The 27,975-nt window shown below is 44.2% G+C and overlaps 2 protein-coding genes across 2 annotated transcripts; one reads left to right on the forward strand and one right to left on the reverse strand.

Annotated features, from left to right (window-relative positions):
• The first annotated feature begins 33 nt into the window (after positions 1 to 33).
• NOP16 (NOP16 nucleolar protein) lies at positions 34 to 12,506 on the forward strand. The gene is made up of 5 exons (XM_077472591.1): positions 34 to 198; positions 1,998 to 2,106; positions 4,262 to 4,307; positions 5,455 to 5,561; positions 12,167 to 12,506. The coding sequence occupies exons 1-5, from the start codon at positions 95 to 97 to the stop codon at positions 12,293 to 12,295; spliced, it is 495 nt and encodes a 164-aa protein (XP_077328717.1). The 5' UTR covers positions 34 to 94; the 3' UTR covers positions 12,296 to 12,506.
• ARL10 (ARF like GTPase 10) lies at positions 12,498 to 27,952 on the reverse strand. Its single transcript, XM_077472590.1, has 4 exons — positions 27,758 to 27,952; positions 18,797 to 18,965; positions 15,358 to 15,533; positions 12,498 to 12,975 (listed from the first exon to the last, which is right to left on the reverse strand). The coding sequence occupies exons 1-4, from the start codon at positions 27,899 to 27,901 to the stop codon at positions 12,727 to 12,729; spliced, it is 738 nt and encodes a 245-aa protein (XP_077328716.1). The 5' UTR covers positions 27,902 to 27,952; the 3' UTR covers positions 12,498 to 12,726.
• Between the last annotated feature and the right edge of the window lie 23 nt (positions 27,953 to 27,975).

Consider the following 27,975-nt stretch of genomic DNA (forward strand, 5'->3'; position numbering starts at 1 on the left):
AACTACACATCCCGGAAGTCTCTCCGTCCGTCCGTGTGACGTCTGTGCTGTGCGCCGGCGCTCTGCTGCCCATGTGTTGTCGGTGAGAGAGAAGATGGGGAAAGTGAGGAAGACTCGGAAGAACACGTATAATTATAATGTGGATAGGAAGAAGCTGAGGCGCCGAGCGAAGAAGAAGAGTGCTCCGAGGATCCAATGGTGAGACTGTGACAGAGGAGTTGCTGCAGTACGCTCATTTCACCCCAGGAGGCTCTGACTGTACTTTAGTCTGCCACCATGCTTCTACACTGGAAACAACATAGCACATAAAAAAACCTTTTTTATAGATGTTGGATAGAGAAAGGAGGCCTAGCCACTTGAGCCCCAGAAGATTTTACCCCCTTCATGGTCAGCCATTTTTTAGTATTTAGCACTGCGCTACTTAACTGGCGATTGCGCGGTCATGCAACGCTGTGCACCGGTGACCGTAAACAAAACTCCGGCTGCAGCTCCATCAATTCCCATAGGTCCTGCCCATGTGAAGAATTTCACCCTGATGAAGCTTAAAGTGGTTGTTAAGCTACTTTGTAAACTATGCATAATCCCCTCCGTTGCCGTCCTATGTTTCAGTATATGTTCCTTATAAAAAAAAAGTGCCCATTTTTACTCGTCTTTGCTCCTGGGCTGACAGCTAGAACGGGAGGGCCTGAGAATCCCACGTAAGTGAGAGTCGCGTAAGCGCAGAGAGGCACTCTGAAATCGGTAAGGATGAGCTCAAGCGTGTTCGTAACTAGCACGTGTAGAGCCCACCAGGAAGTCCGCACTGCACAGCGCTAACCACAGGCAGTGAGACGCTCCTCAATCTCTATACAACCGCGGATCGGAAAATGTCTCACCGCTTGTGATTAGCGTTGTGCAGTGCCAACCTCCTGGCACGTGCTTGTTGCAAACATGCCTAAGCTCATCCTTAGAAATCAGGTAGTAATGGACGTATTTTTTACAAAGTACAAACACTGTAGCATAGGATGCTTTCTAAAAGAGAGGATTGTGTGTATTTTCTACAGCTATTTCAGCAGCAGGAGGGAGGGGGTGGGCACTGGTAAGAGCTGACAGGTGGAGAGAGGAGAGAGCAGATGACGGAGGCATGTAAACTGACCACGGTGACAGGGCTCAGCAGCCATGATAAACTGTAGTTTGTTTACAGGGGGAGGGCATAGCCAGGCAGGATCAGCCAGGTATTTCAGGTGATACAGGGGGCCAAATTACACAGCACAAGCACTGTGCTGTATAATATGCTTTAACGACTTAAGGATCAGAAGGATTTACCCCCTTAATGACCAGGCCATTTTTTGCGTTATGGCACTGCGTCCCTTTAACTGACATTTTCCCTATAAATAGAGCTTTCTTTTGGTGGTATTTAATCATCTCTGCAGATTTTATTTTTTGTGCTATAAACAAACAAAAAAAAAGCAACAATTTTGAAAAACAAAGCAATACTTTTTGCTATAATAAATATCCCCCCCCCCCCCCCAAAAAAGCCAATATATATTCTTATACTTATTTTTTCCGATCGCATGTTCACACCTATGTGATCCAAATCCTACGCCATTTGATATTTTGCACTGCAATCTGCGAACTTTACATTGATACCCGGCAGCATTTAGCAGCGGGCATTGTGAACTGCCTGTGAGTGACATGCAATGCGGGAACCCGCACTGGAATCGCATATGTGTGAACCAGGACTGAGCACCAAAAACTGGAGTCTTTACTGCTTCATGGTTGTGCTTTCTACATATTTTGGAGCTCGGTGTGCTCTGAGGAGACTGGCACCTGCAGCAGAGGAAAACTGGCGGATCGCCTGCACTGTGGCTTTGGAGCAGAGCCATCTAATGTTCTCATAATAATGTGGACACCTTTTGTAAATACGGCTTCACATGTTCTAAAAGGTGAACTTAGCCTTTAACAATATATTTGTGAAGAATTCTTGATGCATACATTTTTATGTGTTTTATTTACAGTGATGAGATTAGAAATGCCTGGAATCGCTCAAAGTCACTGGCTGGAAACATGGCTGAGATGGGCCTGGTTGCGGACCCCAATAAAGCTCTGCCGATACGTGAACGCACAGTAAGCATCAGTTATTCCACTTTGAAATGCTCACACATAGGATACGTATCTTTAAAGGACATCTGTACTTTAGAATTAGATCTAATACCAGGAAAGAGGAAATTAGTATGGAGGCATTCTCCCAGCAACCAGTCAGAGCCCACACCGTGTTTTGTTTTTTTGGCTCCTAAAGCTGGGTATTTGCAATTAAAGAAGTGGGAGCCCTGTAACCATGATCTAGATGTGCCTAAGCGTTTGTTTCTCTTTGGAGGGGGAAGGTGGAGAATGGCAGGAGTAAACCGCACTGGCATGAAAGGACACCATACACTCAGCGGCCACTTTATTAGGTGCACCTGTTTAATCGCTTGGCAACACAAATTGCTAATCAGTCAATCACATGGCAGCAACTCAATGCATTTAGGCATCTAGACATGATGAAGACGACTTGCTGATGTTCAAACTGAACATCAGAATGGGGAAGAAAGGGGTTTTAAGTAACTTTGAATATGGCATGGTTGTTGGTACCAGACAGGTTGGTCTGAGTATTTAAAAAAACTGCTGATCTACTGGGATTTTCATGCACAACCATCTCTAGGGTTTACAGAGAATGGTCCGAAAAAGAGAAAATATTCAGTGAGCGGCAGTTGTATGGCTGGAAATGATGTCAGAGGAGAATGGGCAGACTGGTTCGAGATGATAGGCAACAGTAAGGCCCCTCTCACACATGCGGACCATTCAGGTCCGCCTGTCAGTTTTTTAGGCGGAGCTGAATGGAAGCTCCATACAGTTCTATGGAGTGACGGATGTTAGCAGTGCTAAATTCAGACGGATGGAAATCCTATTTTACATCCATCTGGCGGATCAGATGAAAACGGACAGTCAAATCCATTTTCATCCGATCTCCCATAGCGGAGAACAGAGATCTGACAGGCCCATCTCTGCACAGTGAGCAGAGACGGACCTGTCATCCACCGTCTCAGCGGGGTTCAACGGAGCAAAAACTGACATTATGTGTGAAACAACTTGTTAAAATCAAGGTATGCAGAATACTATCTCTGAACACACAACTCATTGAACCTTGAAGCATATGGGCTACAGCAACAAGGCCACATCGGGGTGCCACTCCTGTTAGCTAAGAACAGGAAACCGACTACAATTTGCACAGGCTCGTCAATATTGGACAGTAGAAGTTTGGAAAAAACTTTTTGAGACTAGGCTTTCTTTTGGTGGTATTTAATCTCCACTAGGTTTTTTTTTTATATTTTTCTAAAAAAAACAAACGAAAGACCGAAAATTTTGAAGAAGAATTTTTTTTTTCAGTTTGTTATAAAATAAATAATTTTTCCCCTTCACTGGTGTACATTTATGGGTGACACTGATGAGCAGGTACTGAAAGGCAGCACCGATTGTCATCACTGCTGGGCAATGTAGGGACAGCACTGATGATCTGTGCAGTTCTCCCCTGTGAGGAAATGCTGCTGATCAGCTCTCCTCTCACGCTGTCAGTGTAAGGAGAGAAATGCCGATATTGGGCATTTCCTTGTTTACATGAGATCAGCCAATCACATGGGTAAAGAGGCTCATCATTGGCCCAGGGACAGAGCGCACCACCGATCGACGCGCTGCGTGGGTACGCAAGCGCAGCGAGAGTGGGACGACGTCATATTAACGAGAGCCTCCTTGTCATTTCACTATAAGGCAGGCGGGGGGTGGTTAAAGCTGAACTGCAGAAATTAGACAAACTTTATACTTGAAATGCCCCCCTTAAATGTTCTTTTAATCTAGGGGTGCATGAATAAGGTGTAATACTTATTCCTTGCTCCAGCAGGCTTTCTCTCCCCCATCCCATCCAGTACTGCATAGCCTGATCTCTAAGGTGCTTTGGGTCCTGGTCGGTAGTTCATCTACTTGTGTAAAATGCAGGATTAATAGCATGTGTTGACCCTGAGATACTGCGCACAGCTTAGTGTTTTTGGTGGAAGAGAATAGTGCTTAACTGAGGGAAAGTGTAGGTAATACAGCTTTTTCTTCCACTTGGACTAAACAAGCATTTGATCTTTGCAGTGTGAGGGTTTTCTGCAACAGTAGATTTTTATCAAATTCTCAAAGATCAGCTTTAAATGGTTTATTAAAACTGTATTATACTGCTTGGTTTGTGATCTCTGATTTATTGTAGGTGATTGGTGAACAGAGCAGAGTTCGAAAGCCATATGTACTAGAAGGTAAGATGTCAGTCTGATCTCAATCTCATATGCTTCTGCAAAGTTTGTATTATAAAATGTAACAAACTGTGACAGCATTTGTCCCTCCTGGAGCTGTAAAGACCCAGACTATCAGCTATACACCTATAGCAGTCAGCAATAGAAATTTGCACATATATACCCTGTTTACCTGAAAATAAGACCTAGCGTGATTGTCGGTGATGGCTGCAATATAAGCCCTACACCCCATAAAAAATCCCTAGTTTAAGTCCTTGTAGGTCTTATTTCCAGGGTAGGGCTTATTTTTGGGGAAACAGGGTAGGGCTTATTTGGGGGGTAGGGCTTGTATTGCAGCCATCACCGACAATCACGCTAGGTCTTATTTTCGGGGAAACAGTGTAGGCAGACATTTTGCAGATGCCTTTCCAAACATTCAGTTTCAAAAGGATTGGTTATAAACTGCAGCTTTCATATACCCCTTGAGTGGCTTGTGAGTCTCCTCCACCTGCAATACATTTGCCCATGTAGTCTTTTACTCAAGGAATGGCACTTCATTTTATGTTGCAGCTCTCAGATGTCTTTTTTTTTTTTTTTTTATAGATATTTGCATTTGTTCTTTTTAAAATTATAATTATTCACTACAACCTTATCAGGAAAAAATAAAGTGTAAAACAATGTTAGTTCCAGAGGTTGCCAACAGATTGTTTGTTTGTTTTCTAGACATTTAGATAGCGGAGTTCCAGGCTTCTTTTTAGTTTATTAAAAGTCAGCAAAAAAAAAGTATAGCTGCTGACTTTTTAATAAACATACATAAACATACCCATACCTGCAGAAGGTGCCAACCTGAATTGATCTAGCAGGACTTCATTTTCTGACTAAAGTTCCATTTTAAGAATTTGTGGGCTGCACGAAATCCCTATTTTGGATAGAGAATTCTCAGGTACCCAATCAAGAGAGCATCACTTGATGATGTCATGTAGGATTCTCTAGAGAGGGCACCCAAAATATTCCATGTGGTGTACATGTCCAACCTGCAGCCTGAGATCTCCAGAGGAGGAAATGACTGCTTGGTTCCTCCTAACTTCCCTGTTCCAAGACCAAAGGAGGGGGGGGGGGGGGCAGTCAGATTTTCTTCTGCATTTGTGCTAATCTATGTGTTATGTTACAGAACTGAAAGCTGCTGCCAGCCTTCCATCCAAAAAGACTATGGGCATCTCGAATGACATGATTCTGTATGTTCGTCACATGGTGGAAAACTATGGTGAAGACTACAAGGTACCAATTAATTCTATTACAAAATTGGTTACACTTTTTTGTGTTGCATAAAGTAGCAAATAGTAAAACCCTGTCTTTTTTTTTTGTTTAATCCATCAGTGTCCCAGTAGGGGGGGGGGTTCCACTCAATTCCTAGATCCATCATGAAATAAGAGAAAATCTCTCCAAAGTAAGGGAGATCACTAGAATAACTGTCCCCATGAAAGGAATTCTTCTCTATCGGTGTGAGAGCTGGGATTTTCCTTCAGCTTCAGTCTGGGTGATATTGGTCACAGACAAATAGTGGGGGTGATTCTCTCCCAGAGGACATGCACAATACAAAAAAAACAGATGGGTCACGGAAACCACAGTGATGGATCTTAATTACACTACGGGGCTTTGAAATACTGTCACATTGTTTCTGCCTTTTTACATTTTTGTACCTAAAGTCTAGGTATATTGTATTTAAACTTTGACCTGCCCCGTGGGCCACCAGAGCGATTGAGGTGCATGCCAGAAACTTTTGGACCTTTTTGTTGAGCCAGGACACAAACAGATCTACCTCAGGAGTGCCCCATCAGAGAAACGAACAGAGCTACGTTACCCCTCGGGGCAGTTGAGGACTTGCAGAAGAAGATCGTCCAGGTAGCCCAGGTATGCAAACCCCCACTGACGTAACTTCGCCAGATCCAAGGCCAACACCTTGTGAACACCGAGGAGAGCTGGCAAGACCAAAGGGCAACACCACTTGCTGATGATGCTCGGCACCCACAGCAAAACGGAGGACGTGCTGGATCGGGGCACATAGTGCAGTTCGTAAGTAAGCATTCATGATGTCGATAGAAGCCAGAAAGTCCCCATGAGGAAGGGGTGCCACTGTCGTGCAGATGGACTCCATCCCGAACTTCTGTACCCACATCAGGCAGGTTCAGGGCCTTGAGGTCCAGAATTGGCCGTACCATGGCCTCCATCTTTTGGACTGTAAACCGGTATGAATAAAACCCCTGAAACTGTTCAGGACATCACACTCTGAAGCAACAGGGCTTGCACAGCCCCACAAGGAGAACCGCAAACCGTCCAGTGACAGACGCACATTAGAAGCAAAAAAAAAAACAGTTTGAGGAACAAGGCTGGAAAACTCTTGTAACCAGACAAAATCAAAACGTGTAATGTCATCTAGCGTAAGCCCCCAACAATACATGTCTAAGCACCACTGTGGAAACCAAGTTCAGCAACCAGGGGAACTGCGGTCAAGAGGCATAGCAGACAAACTGCAGTGCCTAGACCAACAGGTCAGTCAATGCAGCAAAGGCAGGGGGATTCTGTTCCCTCTCCAGGTATGTCAGCTGGATCTTTAGAGGCCAGAGATTCCTCTATTGGAATCATGGTTGCCTTGAGCAGCCTAGAGATTGGGGGGTCCACTACTGGTGGAACAGTCCACTTCTGAAGGAGCACAGCAAACTTTTTTAGAAGCACAAAGGGGCACTTTGGACACTCCCAGTCTTCATGTACAAATTTGGAAAAATAATAGGGAGAAGGGACCACTTTTGCTGTGCAAGACGACATATGGGTGCTAAATGGGAACCTGCCTTCTGCCGCAGCCACCGCTTTATCTTCCCGCACAGATGTAAGAAGTGCGACAACAAGCATCTTTTCATGTACCACTGCAGTTGTGGAGGAATCAGCCTCACTCCCTGACAGGACAGGGAGCGTGGCCACCCGGTCAGTAGGCCGCAAAGCCGCAGCCTAAATTATGAGAGGAGCACCACGTCCGGTCACCTGCCTCCTAGGCCCAACCACTGCAGCAGGTGGGCCCAAGGGATCCACCCCCCCTTGGAGGGGTGGAGGAGAACCCCCGGAGGGACCGACTACCCCATGCCATGTCCAGGGAAGGAGTACCTGCGCCCCATGCCATGTCCAGGGAAGGAGAGGAGGGGTCCAGCGAAGCGTGTAGGTAACGCTCCCAGACAGATCCTCTCGCCACCGAAGGCTGAGACCCAGTCGTATGAGACCTCGCAAGATGTTTAACTTGCAGGGCCTGCCCCTGTCCAGTTGGGCTATGTCGCGGCCGACCTAGCGAGTAACGGCTGTGGCCAGGACTAGAGATCCCAGCAGGGAACTAGGTTCTTACTCCTGACTAGGCAGAAAAAAACTGAAGGCCTGTAGCAGAGAGGGGGGCGTATACCACCTAGGACTGCCCATAGGCATAGCCAAGTCTTTTTTTTTCTGCCTAGTGTCCTACTCCTGTAGGGGTCGGTATAACCCTATGGTTCTGAATAATGGAGCGCTGTGTCTGTCAATGAATGAAAGAGAAAAAAAGTTTACGTTGTGTTTTTTTATATCCAATAAAAATATCAAATTTCTTCATAAATGTCCAATATATTCTGCTACATGTTTTTGATTTTTAACAAAAAAAAAATCTCCATACATGTACATTGGTTTGCGTGAAAGTTATAGCGCCTACAAAGTATGGTGTGTGTGCTTTTGCAGTTTTATTTTTATATACACACACTGCAATTGGTATTTTTTTTTAATATATGTACTACTAATAGCGGCGATCAATGACTTATTATAGGGCTGCGATAATGCAACAGGCAATTTGACACTGACGGGGGAACTGTCACTGACCTCACCAGTGACTTTAATACTGTCACTGCACTAATGGTACAGGCTGGGAAGGGGGTTAAATATATGGCCAAATGTGTAATGTCTATACACTGCTTTTACTAATTGATATTTTAGTTTCTCATTCCTGCTTTGCAGGGATGAGAAACAGAGCTTGTTTCTGCTGTATGGAGCTTTTGGTTGTGATGCGTGGCTGGGACTTGCTGACAGGCTCCCACAGTGGCCATGCGGCCACAGTACATGTTGGGCGGGTGCTAAGATTGAACATAAAACACTGGACAGATTAGGTTGAAAAAGGACCTCACTAATGTTCCGAAACACGTCCCTTACCTGATGACTACATCTGGTTCATGCTGGCTCTGGTCTCTCACTGCTGACATCCCTTCCGGGATCCCCATCCATCATGAACTCTGTGTGTGTGTACCCATTCATCAGCTTGCTGTTAGCTCTATGTTTTTGGTACAGCACAGGACACAATTGTGAGACTCTTTACACGCCGGGGACCCATGCGTCTGCTGGACCATTTGCATTATCAATGACTACACGCTTTTTCATTTGGTAGATTTTGTAAGTGTTTTTAATCTTGTTTGGGGCAATAAACGGCTACTAATTCTGCACTTAGGGGCGCCTCTGTCTTGTTTGGTTTGAGTTTGCTTCTTTTTTCTGAGTGCAGCCCTTAGTGTTGGGTATATAGCATTGGACCCTTGCCTCTCTAGAGATACTGTCTGCTTGGTCCCCATTCTCAGAGTGCCCTTATAACACTGTACATGGATTTTTACAGCCCTACCCCATTCTATCAAGGACCCATATCAGGTGATATGGGAAGACGTCTTGTAGTCCCTCTCGCATAGACTTACGCAGATATTTATCCTCTAGGAAGTTTATAGGACCCCTGCATTTTTATGTGTTGTTGGGGTGTGGACACCCAGTATCTTATTCATCTTATGTGACATTGCCCCAAGTTGCTGAGGTATTGGACTGGTATGCTTAACGGACTACTGGGGATCAACCTTGCAGTTGAACCCCCCCCTCACATGTCTCCTGGGCTATGTTGAATCATCCTCACTGGACCTTAATTTTGATAACGGTCTCTTGAGCCTTATTTGTGTGGCCTGCAGACAGGTTGCCCTTAAGGGGACCTCACCCCACCTGAATGGATAGCAGATTCAAACAAACGCAGTTCGTATGAAAAACACTTATTGCTTCAAATTTTCACATAAACCAATCTATTGCTTAGTCATATTATAAGATATTTTAGTGGTGCAGTACTATTTGTTGGCACACAAAGCAATTTCACTTCCACCTAAAAGCAATATTAAGTAATTATTCTCACAGTAAATTGCACTGATTGAGCTACTTGTTCGCCTAGGTTTCTAAAAGAATTATGCAGTTTTGGATTCAGGGACACAGAATAGCTTTTGTACTTATTGGATATAATTGCTCCTTGGTTATCTGTATTCCCTGCATCTTGCCTTGTGTGGGGATTTGTTTGATTTTCATATACAAAGGTTCTTAAAAATGTGATTTAATATAAGTTTGCAGAGCCAGGTGGTGCCAACAGGGTCACCTACAGCTTGTATTTTGACCAGTTCAGCAGAAGACTTTTTTCTTTTTACCATTAGAGAATAGCGTGGGAACAAAGGCTTCCTGAAATGCATACATTGGGGCAATTTTCTTTGCCATACTATTAGTATGTAATAAGAGAAAAGAAAAAGACTGCTCTATACCGCAAAACAATACAGACCTAAAAGCTGCCTACAAACAAAGTCCTAAATCATATACAAACAAAAAATTGTGGCGCTACAATCTTGTATGAATTAAAGTGAAAGCGTATACATGCCAAAACTTTCAAGTGTATAAAAAGCAATAATACACATTGCAACAAAAACTAAACAAATTGAATAAATAAGAGGGGTAATTGCATCGGTTTGCAACTACTCCCAAGATAGAATAATAAAGTGGCAAATGTTCAAATGGATGTCTATAGTAGTCTCTATGGCTGGGGTCTCAAACTGGTGGCCCTCCAGATGTTGCGAAACTACAACTCTCATCATGCCATTGCCTTTGGGAGTCTTGCTCTTAACTGTCAGCCTTGCAATGCCTCATGGGACTTGTAGTATTTCAACAGCTGCAGGGCCACCAGTTTGAGACCCCTGCTCTATGTAGTCAAACGCTGACACTCGAACAGACTTGCCAGAAGTAGACTTCACAGATGGTGTCACAGTAAGCAAATAATGAGGTACTCTTACCAAATCCATTGGACACAGCCGCCCTACAGTGGTGTGTCATACAGGCTTATAGCGCTGAACCTCCTGCGCTAAAGGTAAGGCGGACTCCAGGACCAGAACCAGACGTAAAGGATAACAACCTCCATGCGGATCAACTGACATCAGGACTGGAGGCTCACAGTACCATCGGTAGAATTCAGTGTGTGAGGGGAAAAAAGATGCAGAAAAAAAAATGCAAAGACTCCGATAGTGCAGGTCAAACTTAAAAAATTTAATTTATTCACATCAACATGTGACAATAAAAAGAGATCTCAATGCATAAAAAGGCAATGTGAAAAGCACAAGACAATCTGGTCATACGCATTTCAACTCAATGGGTCTTCTACTGGGGCATATCTGTAGCCTCCTCATACTGCCCAAACATTTATAAACTAAGCTTAATGAGGATATGGCCTGGCCCCACCCCCTCAGCTGAAAACCAGAAGTGAAGCCACTCAAACATGTGACAGGGGTCAGGTCAAATCCACCCGAATATTATATACACAAGCAATATGTAATATAAATCCGTTCGTAAACAACATCATCTGAACATAATGTATACTAGATGCAGAACTAACCTTTGGACGTAGGACCAAAATACTCGAGGCTAAAGGTAAATACGTGTATATAATATTTGGGTGGATTTGACCTGACCTTTGTCACATGTTTGAGTGGCTTCACTTACGGTTTTCAGCTGAGGGGGTGGGGCCATTGAGTCGAAATGTGTCGGACCAGCTTGTATTGTGCTTTTCACATTGCCTTTTTTATGCATTGAGATCTCTTTTTATTGTCACACTTTGATGTGAATAAAGCCTAGTTTTTAAGTTTGACCTGCACTATCGGCATCTTTGCATTTTTTTTTTTCCTGCATCTTTTTTCCCCTCACACTGAATTCTACCGATGGTACTGTGAGCCTACAGTCCTGATGTCCGTTGATCCACACGGGGGTTATCATCCTTTACATCTGGTTCCGGTCCTGGAGTCTGCCTCCACTTCAGCGCAGGGGGGTTGAGCGCTGTAGGGCGGCTGTGTCCAACAGATTTGGTAAGAGTACCTCATTATTTGCTTACTGCGACACCATCTGTGAAGTCTACTTCTGGCAAGTCTGTTCGAGTGTCAGCGTTTGACTACATAGAGACTCCTATAGACCTCCATTTGAACATTTGCCATTTTATTATGTCTTGGGAGTAGTTGCACACCAATGCAATTACCCCTCTTATTCATTCATTCTATTTTAGTTTTTGTTGCAATGTGTATTATTGCTTTTTATACACTTGAAAGTTTTGGCATGTATATGCTTTCACTTTAATTCATATAAGATTGTAGTCCCACAATTTTGTTTGTATATTAGTAGGTAATGTTTATGATCTAGGGCTTCTGAATAAATCCATTTATTTATTTTTTTAACCCACAAGCTGCCATTTTTTATGCTCTACATAGTACTTGACATCTACATTAATTTGCAATAACAGAATTATGCAATCAGCTATTAATATGTACTCTGAAGGTATCCCTGCATTGGATACACAAGAATTTCAAGCAACCTACTAGAAGGGATGTATATTGCAATTAGTAAGTTGATTGAAAATTGCTCATCTTTAGTCAGTTATTACTGGTAAGAGAGCATTTGCAGTAAACATATACTGGACTTGAGATGAGCTAAATACATTTCTTAAGCTGGCTGGTAGAGGGACTTATTTTTATTGTCTTTTCTGTTTTCATTTTTCGGTGTAGGCAATGGCTCGAGATGAGCAGAATTACTACCAGGATACACCCAAACAGATATTGCGTAAAGTAAACCTGTACAAGCATCATCACCCAAAGGAGTACCAGACTCTGCTTGCATCAAGAACAAATCAGTGACGCACCTATTGAGATTTCTTCTATGAAGACTCTGATATGCCCTGTGACTTATGTGCAGACATTTTTCCATTAATGGACAGAAATCAAATCCAGCTGCAACTTCAATTACCCAAGGCCCATCCTGGCATGAAGCAGACCCATGACCAGCCGATCCTAAAATTGTATATTTTTTATGTATTTGTAACATTAAATAATGACAATGCCAAAGTAATATTTTATTGCATATAAACATATTTTGGTTCCTCTTATAAAATAAGTTATCAGCAGTAGATAGGCATGTTTCTGAAAAGGCCAGAGGGTGGAGCAGGGACCAGCCCTCACATCCTGTCCCCTCTGAGATTGTATCTTGTTGGTCATAGCTTTGGTCAGTCCTTCCACAAATTAGAATCTTGGCTCTCCCTGCCATGTAGCAGGACAAGTCTGCATATTCATTATGCACTTTTCTCTCTTTCAAATGAGTTCTGCCAGCAGCTATTTTGCAGATGTATATTTTGCTCTGATTCTCTCAGTTGATGTAACCGTTCTTCAAGCAGTGACCTTACAATCTGTAAATTTGTACTCTGACCAAATCCATCGCAAACAGCACTGGTTCCTAGTAACGTCACCTCCCTTTGGCCCTGGAGTCGATGCAAAGATAGCTCTGAGTGAATAGTAGCAATATCAAGTGCCAACTGACAGTCCTAATGAGAGAAGGGAAAACAAAACTGATATTAGAGCGTTATGTTACACAAGTATTGAGCCATTTTATGTCTTGACCCATTAAAGAATACGTGCCAGCCTAGACAGTGTAACATCAAAGATCCAAATCTCATGTCAGATGCAATCTAAAAATTTCTCCTGGATGATGCTTTCTTTTACATCTGTGGTACTACTCTCTTCCTACAAATGGTGCATGAGTATTAACTTACATTCAGTAAAAGTAGTGCCCATGTTTTGTTTTATAGGCAGGGCTTAAATTGGGGAAAAAAAAAAAAAAAGCAAGCAAAAGATGAAATGGTGATTATGTAGTCTTCTATCCCACCAGCAGATGGAGCTCTGGTCTCCTTTTCACATATTTAGCTAAAAGAAGAGTGCTTACAAAATTCAAATGAGTTAGTGTCACTCACTGTGATACCCAGAACCATTCAGGCACCAGCAGATAGGAAATCAATTGGCTGAAGCTCAAGGAACCTCTGGAGCAGGGGTGGATAAACTTTGTCCCTCCAATGGTTGTGGAACTACAAAGTCCTGTCATGCTCCAGCAAGTAACGGTTAGTCCATCCATCATGCTTCTGCCTCTCATTTGTACTCGTCCCCCTGCTGTCCTGGTTGCAAGGATTGCCAGCCTGTGTTTTTGATTTGTTTTTTTTCCAATACATTTTGCATTGCCAACGTGGCCTCTGAGCACAGGTCGCATGCCACAAGTCAGATCAGCTAAGATTCAAATTCAATTCTATGGGCTGAAATCTGACAGACGTCTGACCAAAGTAGCACAGGAACTACTTCCAAAGTCAGACCAGTTACAACGGCTCTCGTAGGGAATCATTGATATTTTTTTTTAAACACATCATGTGACTTGTGCTCTCAAAAGTAGGAGCAATTGTCACACTAGTGTGAACCGGGCCTAACACTTGATTTTTAGATTGAACTAAACAACCCACATCAATACTAGATTGCAAAACAAAGTGCTCTGTGCTCCAATTAAAAAAAGTGCACTGGGGCTTACTTTGTTTTGCGCAATAGACTTTTTAAAGATTTGTCTTTTTATGAGTGATCAATAAATTGCCTTCATTATTATTTACACATTGATTTATTTTTTTACAAGCTAGTATTGAAGTGTATTGTTTCTTGGTTGTTTTATCGCACATATTTTTGATCTGTACTATGAAACAAAACCTCACATGCACATTTGTTTACTTAAAGAATCAAGTGTTATTGAAGAAGACAGCGCACGTGTTTTAATTTATTGGCCATTACTTCAGACCTGGTATTCAGGTGCAACCGAGTGCAGCAGTTCCAACCTATATCCAAATCAAGTGCAAGGTTTTTATAGTTGGACTAGATAATATTCACAATTCTCTCAATTACATCCAAATAAAAACAAGTGCTGATAAAAAGTGACGACATGTATAGGTGTTGAAAGAATGTAAACGCAGTGAGTACACTTTGGGGGTTATTTACACTTTGGAAGTGCAGTCACTGTAAATTTGAGGGGTAGATCTGAAATCAGGGGAAGCCCTGCTGATTTTATCATCCAATCATGTGCAAGCTAAAATGCTGTTTATTTTCCTTGCATGTCCCCCTCGGATCTACATTGACTTTGCACTACAAGTTCACTTGGAAGTAAAGTGGATTTGCCTTTCGTAAATAACCCCCATTGTCTTTAAAAAGATTTAAAATTCAAACCATATATTACATATCATGTAGTCTTATATTTGGCCAGCAGGTAGTGCTCTTGGCTCCTTTTCACATCTGTCTTTTGTAATAAAACCCATTTACAGGACTCAATAGCTCCAGTTGGAGCTTACACACAAAAAAGTCAAAAAGTAATTTCTTAGACCCCTTTCACATTGATGAACCGATCAGGGCCACCTGCCATTTTTTCCCAGGCAGGCCTGATTGGACCATCCTTTGCTCTCTATGGAGCAGTGGATGTCCCCAGATGTGTGTTGACATCCAATCCATCTCTCCCCCCCCCCCCCCCCCCAATCTCCAGCAAATCAGATGACATGCTGGCAGTCAGTTTATCATTGAGGAGATCGGGCTGCGTCTGTTCTGCATCAGCAGACTGGACATGGAACCGTCATCTGCCTGCTCAGTGGAGATCAGCTGACTGATGCCTGCTCCCCTGCTGAGCAGTAAGATCTGCTGGTGGACTCTGTCAGTGTTAAAAGGGCCTTACAGGGAAGTATTGCCCAAGATTTCAATAAGACAAAGCAGAAAGCTTCTGCTGGGCAATCTCCATAGCTAACCTATAGTGATCTGGGAATTATTTTTAAAACTAAGAATCTATACATATATATATATATAGTTTAAAAAAAAAAAAAAAAAAAAACACAAACACACACACCTCTGAGATTTACCTGCTTGTTTGCAAGCACCATCAGTGGTAAATGCGACGCCTCTTCCAAAAGTCGATGCAGTTCTTGTCTAGCAAGCTGCAGGCGCTTGTCATCCGTGGAATCCACAACAAAAACCATTATATGTGCATTCTTCAGGTACTGGTTCCAGTATGTCCTAAGGTTCTGGCTACCACCTACTGTGGAGAGGAGAAATATTACAGTATATAAAAACTGGTGCTTGCAGATCCCTCAACCTTTGTTCCATGTTTTGCAAGAAAATTGCGTAAAATCTTTTGTTACAAAATTTTCATAGGGGGCCCAGGTCTTAACATCCCCATAGGTGGATCGAATTTAGGGCGATTTCTGCTGAATCAGCCAAAACTGGAGCCATGGATGGACTTGCAAAAAAATAAATAAAATAATAATAATTTCTATATATTTTTTTATTATTATCTATTTCCCCCCCCCCCCCCATCATTTTTGTTAAATAAATAAAAAAAAAAGGGGGAGGATGGTTTCAGAACTGCATTTTAGTGGGAGGAGTTCACCAAAAAGTAGTGTAGGAACCACTTTTGGAAATTGGTGCAGTGCCACTAAGGTGGGCTTGCACAGATTGGGACAGTGCCATTGTCGGCAATGGGCTGCTATCTGACATGTCTAATCGCGCCAATGTGAACGGCCCAAACTGATTGCAATCTGGTTACTGCACTTGCCTAAATACAATGGAGATTTCTTCATCCACACAGTGTTTAAGGGGGAATGCTGACCATCAAGTACCAATATAAGGGGATGCACTAAGCAACTACCAACGTAAAGGGTCACACTACAACCAATGTAAGAGGTGAACACTCAGCACTGACCACCAATGTAAGGGGGGAGGCACACTCAGCACTGACCATCAGTTAGAGGATGGACTGATAGCTGACCCACAGGTGAAGGTAGCACACTGAACACCAACAGAAGACACTAAGGAGATGCACTGAGCACAGACCACCAACAAAGGGTCACGCTGAAAATCGACCAACAATGTAAGAGGAGATCACTCAGCACTGACTGCAACAAAAGGGGGCACACTCTGCCAGTGATGGGATGGGCTGAACATTGACCACCCAGGGTATAAGGGGGCATGTACAGTGAAGGTTGCACGCTGACCAACTAAAGAAGACACTTCTAACCACTGCTCACTGCAAGCTGTGTTGTGCAATTACAGCTCTGAGCCCTGCACTCTGCTGCACATTACACAGTCCCATATGCAGCACTGTTTTTTTGTAGTCCAGGCATGGAAACTTTAATTCACTTTGTTTACTTTACTCATTGAGGAATTTACCCTGCCTTTGTTTCACAAAGGTTGCCAACCACTATAATAGCAGCTGTACAGCACTCACGTGTAACTAGGTAGAATGTAGTATTACCTTACAACAAACTTGTCTGCTTTCAGCTATCAGTTTAACTAATAAAAAAACAAAACTGTCAGACCTGCAGATTGTAGCAAAAAATAAAAATAAACCAAGTCTTGTAACGAAACAAATGTTTCCAGTCTAGATATAAAATCTAAGTGTGGTAAAAAGCAAAGGAAGCATCTGGGAAGGGCTTGGCTCTTTTCAGTTAGCCTGCTACATTATCACAGCTTTTTATACTTCATAAAAGTTTAGTACACTATGGTACAATGTGCTGCTCTGCTATTCTTTTTGTATTATTTCTGAACATCTGAGCATGCTTTCCTGCATATACACTGTTTAACCTAAGGGGTTAATTCTTTGCATGGCATAAAAGGGCTGTTTGATCCCGTCTTCTCAGATCCTCTTCTTCCACAGTCCCCAGTCCATCTGCTAATAGCAGAGCCCCAGGAGACACTGCACATGCTCAATTTGGTGTGTATTGCTAGAGGTTTTTTTTTTTCTTGGGAGAGTGCATGTAATCAGCACATGGCCAATCAGTTCTGTGCAGACAGAGGGTCAGGGGTCATGCAGCCTCATAGGACAGTCAAAAAAGGAGACTAAAAACTTCTAAGTCTGTTTCCACTAGTTCGACTTGTCATGCAGCTTTGGACACAAAGCTGCATGACAAGTCACAGCCCATTGATTTCAATGGCACCTGTTCCAATTTATGTGACTTAAAGTTGCAGCAACTTTGAAAAGGTTCCTGCACTACTTTCATGTGACTTTGATCCGGAGACTAACGTTGGATCAAAGCTGCATTCAAAATAGTGCGACTCTGGGGGTCACAATAGTGGAAACGTAGCCTAAAAGCTTCAACCAGTGCTCGGCTGAACATTGGTAAAAGTGATAAACTGCTATATACTGCAGATGAGAAAAGGCATTTAGCAGTTTATATTTACTAAAATAATTGTATTTCTGTGTACTGTGTGAGACCAGATATATTGACTGCAGGGTCCTGGGTTTAGGAACACCAAGTCAAGGCTGATCTAGAACAAGGAACTATGGCTGTCAGCCAGCAGCCTGGTGTAGGACTGTAAGCCCTTGTACACACGGTCGGAGATTCCGACAACCAACTCCGTCGGATTTTGTCCGAAACTGTTGTATACACATGGTCGGACAAAGTTGTCGGAAAATCCGACGTGATGACGTTAGTTACGACGGGACTATGTTCACGCTAGTAGCCAATAGCTTTGGTGTAGGAATTTTATCTGAGCATGCGTGGCACTTTGTCCGATCGGAATTCTCTACACATGATCGGAGTATGTCCGATCGGAGCATTTTGTCTGAAAATTTTACCAACAAGTTGGAAAACTTGGTCCGTCGGATACTCCGATGTAGACCACACACAGTCGGAATATCCGACAAAACGGTCCGATCGGACACATTCCGTCGGAATCTCCTACCGTGTTTACAAGGGCTAAGGGGAAGGACTTCTCTTGTCCTGTAAATTCTGCCAATGGTGCTTCATTGAGAGCATAGGCTTCTACTGATCTCTCCTGTAAAAAAAAAAAAAAAAAAAAAAAAAAAAAAAAAAAACACCTAGTTGCCTTGCTTTTGTGCCAATCCAATGGCCTCAGAACATTTACATACACGATTCAGATCAGGGACTACACACCAAAGCCATAAACCGCCAAACAAGTATTTTCATAGGGCGGGGATCTGCAATTAGTGGGCCTCCAGCTGTTGCAAAAATACAAGTCCCATCATGCCTCTGCCTCTGGGTGTCATGTTTGTGGCTGTCAGAGTCTTGCTATACCTCATGGGACTTGTAGTTCTGCAACAGCTGGAGGTCCGCTAATTGCATATCCCTGACATAGGGGGGTCAGTAATGGCAGCCTACACATTTCTGTGTGTAGGTTTCCATTTAAAAAAAAAAATAAAAAATGCTTGCTCTTTAAATAAATGTAGTTTGTGACATTATGTGTGTAAATACACACATGGCACTGTCTAAATCCCTCTAAAATAGCAAGTAAATTACACAGATTTCTACAAATTTAACTCCCCCTGATGGAAGAGCTCACCTTCCAGTAGTTCAATCCTCAGTCCCTGGCTGAGAATCTGGGCAGTGTTAAACCCATGAGTAGGTGCTGAGCTTGATCTGGTGGTGTTTGTGCTCAGGGCATGAATTATACTGCTCTTCCCAGCGCCATCCAAACCTAGGACTAAAATCTGACGATCCAAATAATTCGGCTGTATGCAAAGAAATAAATAAAAAGAAAATGAATAAAAAACACCACACAACATTTTCACTATATTGTCATCTGCAAACGTAAAATTAAATATTTAGGAATACAAGTAAACTGCATTATTTGGAGTTTTTAAAATACAACTTCAAACCAAAATAGGCCATGAATAAAATTCTTGAAATGTGCTTTTATCAAACACAGGACTCTCTACAGAGGGAACTATCTGTTTTCATACCCTGCAAAGTAGCAATAACAAAAGGTCTTTAGTATAAATTAGCACACATTACACATGGATAGGCACACAACTCCTTGATTACTCCTTGAGGTTAACCCCTTCCCAGCCAGTGTCATTAGTACAATGATCACTGTATTAATGACACTAGTGATGTCAGTTAGGCCTTTGTTCACACCGTGATGCAGACGTCAGTTTTTCTATGTGCGTTTGACAAAGGCACAAAAAAAAAAAAAAAATTGTTCTCCATACTACACACTACAACACCGTCACGGGGTTATTTATGGTGGCCATGCATACTTCAAATTTTATTATCTGATTGATATGCAATCCCATCAAAACAATTGAATATGCATAACTTCCCTTCCTATCACTTTAGATCAGATTTCATTAGTAGGCATTTGATAATTTTGTATTAATTAGCAGCAGAGGTGCTTTGGTTTTGAATTCAAGTAACCAGCTTATGGTATTGCAGGTTAAAAACATGCGATTAAAAACGTGATTGTAGCTTCCAACTATTGATTGAAAGCCAATTGCTTGTTTGTGTTGTAACGCCTGAATGAGTTGTATACTAGAGACCGATTTCCAATCAGAATCTCTCCGAGTAGGAATAGAGTCCTTCTGTTCAGCATGGGATGTCTGCCAGTTTGTGTCTGGTGGACCTGTGACAGCTCTATGGGCGACTGGAGGCAAATTGACTTTTACATCAGGCTACCCCATTTTTTTTATTATTATACAGGGTTTATAATATAAATGTTCACAGTTTACACATTGCTTTATAACATAAGGACAAACCATACAATTACAATTAGGGATCAGAGAGCCCTGTTCATTAAAACTTACGATCTAAGAGGGAGGGTCAGGAGATCCAAAAGGTAAATCACTTTGGAGAATGTGCTTATGAAGAAAATGTGTGTACAGTTGTTAGATGGGAGCAGGATAGGCTTCTCAGAAGAGATGAGTTTTCAGGGATTGTCTGAAAGTGGATAGGAGAAAGTCGGACAGATTAGGGTAGAGAGTTCCAGAGGATGAGAGAGGCTCTGGAGAACTCCTGGAGGCAAATATGGGATGGGGTGACAAGGGAACTAGAGAGCAGGAGGTCTGGGGAGGAACAAAGAGGACAAATAGGTTGGTATTTTCAGACTAGGTTAGTGATGTAGCCGGGGGGCAAAGTTGTGGATGGCTTTAGAAGTTATTGTTAGCATTTTGAATTTAATTAATCAAGCAGAAGCCAGTGGAGGGATTAACAGAGGAGTAGCAGACACTGAACGGTTGGGCAAGGTGGATGAGCCTGGCAGCAGGATTGCGTCACATTTAGGTTCAGGGAAACAGAAAAAGGCTGCAATCCACTTCCATTTGTTTTTTTCCTGAAACTAAATGGACACAAATCAATTTACATCAGCCTGTCCATAGGGCTCCATGGAGCTTCCTGAAATGGACAGGTAGACCTGATCGGAAAGCACGTGTGAAAAGGGCCCTTGAGGCTGATTCACACCAGATGCAGTCCAAGGCAGGTTTGTTTCTGCATGGAAAAAACAAAACAAAAAAAAAACATGCATGGACAGTAGGTTATATGGGTTCTAATGCATAGTTCACACAAGTGCAGTGTGGAAAAAAAAAAAAAAAAAAAAAAAAAAAAAAAAAAAAAACACACTACTGTACTGAACTTGGCAAAATGCACACTTGTCTCTATGCAAAATAAAAACAAAGAGAAGAAAAAAAAAACAGAACGCATCAAAAAACTGCATGCAGAAACCCATGCGGTCTGTTTGTGGTGTGAAGCGGCCCTTAGATAAAAGTCAGATGTGCGAGTCCCCTGTACAGTTGAATACATGTGCCTCTCACTCTACAGAGCAGTGATTTGGGACTTGATACAAGTCAGCATTTGCACACAGTTGCCTAGACAATCACAAAATGTGCCATAAGATCAATATGTATCTAGGTGACCCCAGTAACAAGGTTACTGTAATGACTTTTCTTTGTACACACTCCTCCAATTAACAAAGCTGATGTGTAGTTGCTTAGTTGTCACAGGCTGCCCTTAGGTAGCTCCATATGGTGTGCTATTAAGTTTTATGACTCTACAATACACTCCATGGTGTTTACATCACAGAGGTCAGTGTACAAGGGTAACCAAGGTGACCATAGAGATCAGACAAGATGAATCTGATCAGCCCACATCTGCCGATTTAAGCTGCATACTAGTAGAATTTTGTTTTGTGCCAAGAACATTTGTCTGATTTTCTGTTAGTGGGAGCAAATCAATCGACATCTGTTTGCAACTGCAGCAATGAGCACAATTTAAGAAATGCTTTTCTAACAGCGCAAGTGGTTTTCATGTAGGAAAGTCCATTCATTCCAACATCGAATGTTAAACGCAAAAAAAAAAAAAAATCTTGAAATGCTTTTGAATAATATTCATTAAGTCAAACGTACTGAGAATTTTTGTACGAATGTTTGCTTGACAGTGCTGAGAAATAGAGAGAAACTGAGCATGTGCAGAGCACAGTGAGACAGCGTATTAGAGGTCGACCGATATATCGGCCGATATTTGGCGTTTTTTAATTAATCGGCATCGGCAGATTGTGCTGTTAAAAAAGGCCGATCTATTCAGCGCGGCTTGCAAATGACTTCAGTAATAGAAGTCAGTGCAAGTTGCCTGGAGACTTGAGTGAAGGGACTTGTCTCCTCTCTGGGCAGTCTGCCAAGAAAAGATCAGAGATACAATGTTTAGGCTCGGTTCACACAGGGGCGACTTGGCCGCCTGACAAGTCGCGCTCCGTTCTGTACTATGGAACCGTTCTAATAGGAGCGACTCAAGTCGCTCCGACTTAGAAAAAAGGTTCCTGTACTACTTTTGCGGCGACTTCGGGCAACTTGCATTGACTTCTATACAGAAGTCGTTTTGCAAGTCGCAGCTGATCGTGTGCAGGTCGCGGCGCTGCAAGTCGCGCCGCCCACTGTGTGAACCGAGCCTAACACTTTGAATGAATTCAACTCAGTGTGTAGAAGTTCTCAGTTTAACCATTTAAAGACTAAATCTTTTTTGACACTTGATGCTTACAAATAAAAATCCAGTATTTTCTGCTAGAAATTCACTTAGAACCCCCAAAACTTTATATATATATATATATATATATATATATATATATATATATATATATATATATATATATATATATATATATATATATATATATATATATATATATATATATATATATATATATATATATATATATTTTTTAGCAGAGATCCTAGGGAATAAAATAGCGGTTGCAATATTTTATGTCACACGGTATTTGCACAGCGGTCTTTCAAACGCAATTTTTTTGGGAAAAAAAAAAAAAAAAAAAGGTATAAAACAGTAAAGTTAGCCCATTTTATTTTCATCCAAAAGATTTGATTACCTGTTTTTGTGTGCATATATATAATTTTTTTTTTTTAATCTAAATTATACATACAAGTGAACTGTTTGGATGTTTGTTTTGTTTAATAAATGTAAGAAATTTTCTATCACTTAAGGCTGCTTTCACACTGGAGCAGGCAGGCGTTGACAGTAAAACGCTGCCAGTTTTAGCGGAGCTTTACCGTCATTTTAGCGGCGCTATTCGGCTGCTAGCGGGGCACTTATAATCCAGCTAGCGGCCGAGGAAGGGGTTACATGTGCCCGTGAAGCGCCGCTGCCAAATCGCATTGCAGTTGCTTCGGCAGTGGTGCCCATTCATTTCAATGGGCAGGAGTGGTGGAGGAGCTGTATACACCACTCCAAAGATGTTGCTTGCAGGACTTTTTTATTTTTTTAACGTCCTGCCAGCGCATCTCCTCAGTGTGAAAGCACTCGAGCTTCCACACAGACTGCAGGGGAGCCGTTTTGCAGGCACTTTACTTTGCTATTTTTAGCCCAAAAGCGCCTGAAAAATGCCCCCAGTGTGAAAGGTGTCTAAAGCCCCATACACACTCAGATTTTCTGCTGATTTTTTCCTTCAGGTTTACCAAAATCATGTAGTACAAGGGCCTGCCTGATTGCATACAAATTGAAACTCCTAAGGTTTGGCCTCATATTATATGGTTTTGGTAAATCTGAAGGAAAAACTGAGCAGAAAAACCGATAGTGTGTATGGGGCTTAACTGTTAGATTTTATGAGATGAAAGGGGGAAAAAAAATAAAATAAAAACGGCATCATATCGGCCGTGGCGATTTCTAAATATCGGTATCGGCCAGAGAAAAATCCATATCGGTCGACCTCTACAGCGTATTACTGGATTTTACACAGTATAGACACTTATTTTTAATGTTTTACATAGCTATACCTGCAAAATGGGCCAGCCTGACATGATCTAGCAGGACTAAAATTTTTCTGACTAAAGATCCACTTTAACACAATACATGCTAAGATGCATGCTGTTCACACATTCCAGAGAAGGCAAATGTGAAAGCCAGTAAACTCCAACACCCATTTACATTCCTAGGAAAGAAGTATTTTTGTGAGCCCTTGAAAGCGGCACAACCATTATCTAGAGAGCCATTGGTCTCCATAGCGTGCCCGGGACTGCTGACCATGCAGGATGGGGGAAAGTGCCGATTATACACTAAATTAGTCAGTGACTCAACTGACACTTTCCTGTGTGATTGCTCTGGGCAAATCCAACAGCTTTTCACTGCGAGGAAACTTATTTTCAATCTCTCTTTCAGATGGCAATACATGGGCAGATCTTTTCTAAATAGTCCCCATTATTGTCCAATCTTCATACAGATCATCACTGATGCCCTTTCCAGTGTTGGATAGTTTTGAGCAATAGATGCGCAGTCAATGGAAAGTTTGTTTTTGTTTTTCACTTGCTAAGCAACTTTTTTTTTCCCCCAGATCATTACATTGTAATTATTGGCAACCTTTCAATAAAGTTGGCCAAACACTGAGCGAAATCCGGCTGGTTCAGCAGGGAGCAGTGATTGGCTGTCCCAGTTTGACCGACTTCTGTTAAAAAGGACAAAGTAGAAAATGTTTTCTTTCTTGAGCAGCTGCAGCCCCCTCACCCGGGGCACCGCGACAGCTGCAGCCCCCCCCCCCTCACCGGGGGCACCGCGACAGCTGCAGGCCCCCCCCCTCACCGGGGGCACCGCGACAGCTGCAGGCCCCCCCCCCCTCACCGGGGGCACCGCGACAGCTGCAGGCCCCCCCCCCTCACCTGGGGCACCGCGACAGCTGCAGGCCCCCCCCCTCACCCGGGGCACCGCGACAGCTGCAGGCCCCCCCCCCCTCACCCGGGGCACCGCGACAGCTGCAGGCCCCCCCCCCCTCACCCGGGGCACCGCGACAGCTGCAGGCCCCCCCCCTCACCCGGGGCACCGCGACAGCTGCAGGCCCCCCCCCTCACCCGGGGCACCGCGACAGCTGCAGGCCCCCCCCCCCTCACCCGGGGCACCGCGACAGCTGCAGGCCCCCCCCCCCTCACCCGGGGCACCGCGACAGCTGCAGGCCCCCCCCCCCTCACCCGGGGCACCGCGACAGCTGCAGGCCCCCCCCCCTCACCCGGGGCACCGCGACAGCTGCAGGCCCCCCCCCCTCACCCGGGGCACCGCGACAGCTGCAGGCCCCCCCCCTCACCCGGGGCACCGCGACAGCTGCAGGCCCCCCCCCCTCACCCGGGGCACCGCGACAGCTGCAGGCCCCCCCCCCTCACCCGGGGCACCGCGACAGCTGCAGGCCCCCCCCTCACCCGGGGCACCGCGACAGCTGCAGGCCCCCCCCCCCTCACCCGGGGCACCGCGACAGCTGCAGGCCCCCCCTCACCCGGGGCACCGCGACAGCTGCAGGGTCCCCCCCTCACCCGGGGCACCGCGACAGCTGCAGGGTCCCCCCCTCACCCGGGGCACCGCGACAGCTGCAGGGTCCCCCCCTCACCCGGGGCACCGCGACAGCTGCAGGGCCCCCCCTCACCCGGGGCACCGCGACAGCTGCAGGGCCCCCCCCTCACCCAGGGCACCGCGACAGCTGCAGGGCCCCCCCCTCACCCGGGGCACCGCGACAGCTGCAGGCTCTATCTAGTTGTGGCCATTGCCCATAAAGTCCCAGGGGCACTCTCCTGCATCTTTCATAGCTACAGAGATTGGGAGTTCCCATCTAGAAGTTGCATTGCCACATTGTTTCCAACCCCCCCCCCCCCCCCCCCCCCGGCCTCATACACAATAGGCTCTTCTGAACACCTTTCTACTTACAGTAGATGACCACCATTATAGATGTGCCTAAAGTTGCATTTTTCAAACACATTTATATGCGTTTAGACACATCAAGTATTTGGGCACTTGCTCATTCCATTGGCCAGAATATACGTTTATTATGGCTTTTGAAATGAACGATTGTTTAATGTTAATGTGCACAGTGTTAAGATGCTTTTACATGCCTGACTTTTTTTTCCTGCCCAAATGCTCCAAACCTGAATGCCATTTTGGTGCATCCAGATTCCTACCCCTAAATCCCCCGTTCACCCCGGTGCGGCTTTGAAATTGTGCTACTTCACTGCGATCTGCACAGCTGATTTCATTGCGGCAAAGCAGAGCTACACCCAAAAGTGGAAGCTCCGCTTATTTGCCTCCTCTGCTGCCACATTTGGCATCTTTCAGGAGAGGGGGAGTGGGCAACTGCATCTGGAAGTTCAGCCCCCCTCCTCCTTACTCCAACGCCCAGCTATTTACAAAGAGCAGCACGCTTTGTGCATATGCACTAGGGAATTGGCTGTGAAGCCGCAAGGCTTCACTGCCAGTTTCCCTTACCCAAGATCACCTGAGAGCCAACTGAAAAATCAGCTTGGGTGAAGACACCACTGGATTTGAACAGGTAAGTGTCCCAATAATTTAAAAAAAAGTCAGCAACTACAGTATTTGTAACTGCTGGCTTAATTTTTTAAGTAAAGGAGCCCGTAGCTCCACTTTAACATTTACCAAGTCACAATGAAATCAGTAAAAGGTGGTGCTGGAACCCTTTTTACAATCACTGACATGAATCTTGGCAATATGAACAGTTCCATTGCTGGCAATGGGGTGTGACTTGTACCATTTGACAGTTCCAAATTGCATGACAAGTCGCACCACTGTGAGAACAGGGCTAAATGCCTGGAAATACCCATGTATGCAAGGGCACATAGGCTAAAATAGAGGGGCTTTTAGGGGCAGGAGAAAAAAAGGGGGGGGGTGTAAAAACACTTGTTAAATGGGCAATTACCAAATGTAGTGTGGATAATGCCTAGGTTATACTCGCCCCAAAAACTTTGGCCAGCTACCTCTTTGGCCTCTATTGGGTTAAAGCCCATCTAGCATATCAACCAACATCCTGTTAGCCCAGGGTGTCACTCCAGCCTGAATACACTTGGAACTTCCTGATCACCAGGCATGTACTGGCTATCAGGACTACCGGGAGTCTCCCGGTGGGCGAGTTTCAGTGACAGCCAGTGGTGTCGCTAGGGGGTGGCTTTTGGGGCCCATAGCCACTAGTCCCAAAAGTGGGGTGGGTGACAGAGCAGAGAGATTACATCATCTCTCATGGGGCAGGGGCTCTCTGGAGACCCAAATTTAAGTAATTCATTCAAATCGTGTCAGTCTAAAATGGTGTCTTTTTCTCAAAAAAACCCCCCAAAAAAACAACACACACACACACACACACACACACTTATACTTACAGTGGAATGTTTGTTTTTTTGTGTGCAATTGTGCATATAGTTTATGTACGTTTTTTTGTGCGTGTTTGAAAAAATTAAAGTAGGCCTGTGTGGATTAAGTCCTGGGCCAAATTTTTCGTCCCAGTCCAGCCCTGCTGATCACAGATGAAATCCCCCCTCCCCCAACTTCATTACCCCCATAACATCCTCAGGTCACACACAGACACATCATCCATTCACAGATCCAATGGAAAAAAAGAAACTACAAGTCCCATCTGACACCAAGGCAGATGTCTTCACAGATCTCACTGGAGAACAAGTGGCGTGAGGTCACTGCCCCTGTAGTCCAGCCCCATAATGGAAGGTCTTTTACCAGGGATGAGCCTAGATCTGGTCTGAACTTGGGGTCAGAGTGAACCTGGAAGGAAGCCATCACTCCTGCCCAATCAACACAAAGGGGAGGGGATGCCTGTGACATCATTGACCCAATATGGTCACTACAGGTCAATATGATTGACCACATATGTCCATATTGGGTCAATGTTGACCTCCATAGGGAGCTGGCATATAAAGAATGCAGGAGCCTGCACCCAGGGGGCACAGATCATAGGTGCAAGGCTCTGCAGATATATAATCAATGTACAGTGTTGTATGTTATGAATGCAGGGTTTCTTCCCATAGGGGGCTCATGCACAGGACTGACCGCTCCTCTGGGGTGATGATGGGAGGAGAAGTTGTCTTGCATGAACCAATCAGCGTTGAGCTGTCATTGCTCCTGCCCGAGGTGTGTGAGGCACTGGGGGGTGACACTTCCATACCTCAGCCCCTGTCATGTGATCACAGCACACCCTGATAGTGACACTCATCACCCCATAGAGGCAGGGCGGAGTGTGCCGGGAGCGGCTCACCTGACTATACAGCGGTTTGTACTCCAGCTGGTATCTGGACCTCCTCCGGCTCGGCATGTACCGGCTCAAGGCAATGAAGAGCACCGAGCCCAGCGCCGCCACTGCCGCTCCAATCACCATAGAGAGCTTCCTAAGAGCGGCCATCCGCCCAGGCACCGTTCTTCTAACGAGAACCCCGCCCGCCTCTGACGTCACGTCACGACGCCACGCCTGCGGAA

Source organism: Lithobates pipiens, unplaced genomic scaffold (genome assembly GCF_037356315.1).
Source record: "Lithobates pipiens isolate NorthernLeopardFrog02 unplaced genomic scaffold, aLitPip1_a1.2 Scaffold_8, whole genome shotgun sequence".
In the NCBI taxonomy this organism is placed as follows: Eukaryota; Metazoa; Chordata; class Amphibia; order Anura; family Ranidae; genus Lithobates; species Lithobates pipiens.

Excerpts from the sequence above, each read along its gene's own strand:
- NOP16 (XM_077472591.1), top strand. The coding sequence starts at position 95 with ATGGGGAAAGTGAGGAAGACTCGGAAGAACACGTATAATTATAATGTG. Across the intron at positions 4,308-5,454 it reads AAAGCCATATGTACTAGAAG|AACTGAAAGCTGCTGCCAGC; the intron begins GTAAGATGTCAG and ends GTTATGTTACAG. Across the intron at positions 5,562-12,166 it reads ACTATGGTGAAGACTACAAG|GCAATGGCTCGAGATGAGCA; the intron begins GTACCAATTAAT and ends TTTTCGGTGTAG.
- ARL10 (XM_077472590.1), bottom strand. The coding sequence starts at position 27,901 with ATGGCCGCTCTTAGGAAGCTCTCTATGGTGATTGGAGCGGCAGTGGCG. Across the intron at positions 15,534-18,796 it reads GAGGATTGAACTACTGGAAG|TAGGTGGTAGCCAGAACCTT; the intron begins GTGAGCTCTTCC and ends TCCTCTCCACAG. Across the intron at positions 12,976-15,357 it reads TGGTGCTTGCAAACAAGCAG|GACTGTCAGTTGGCACTTGA; the intron begins GTAAATCTCAGA and ends TTCTCTCATTAG.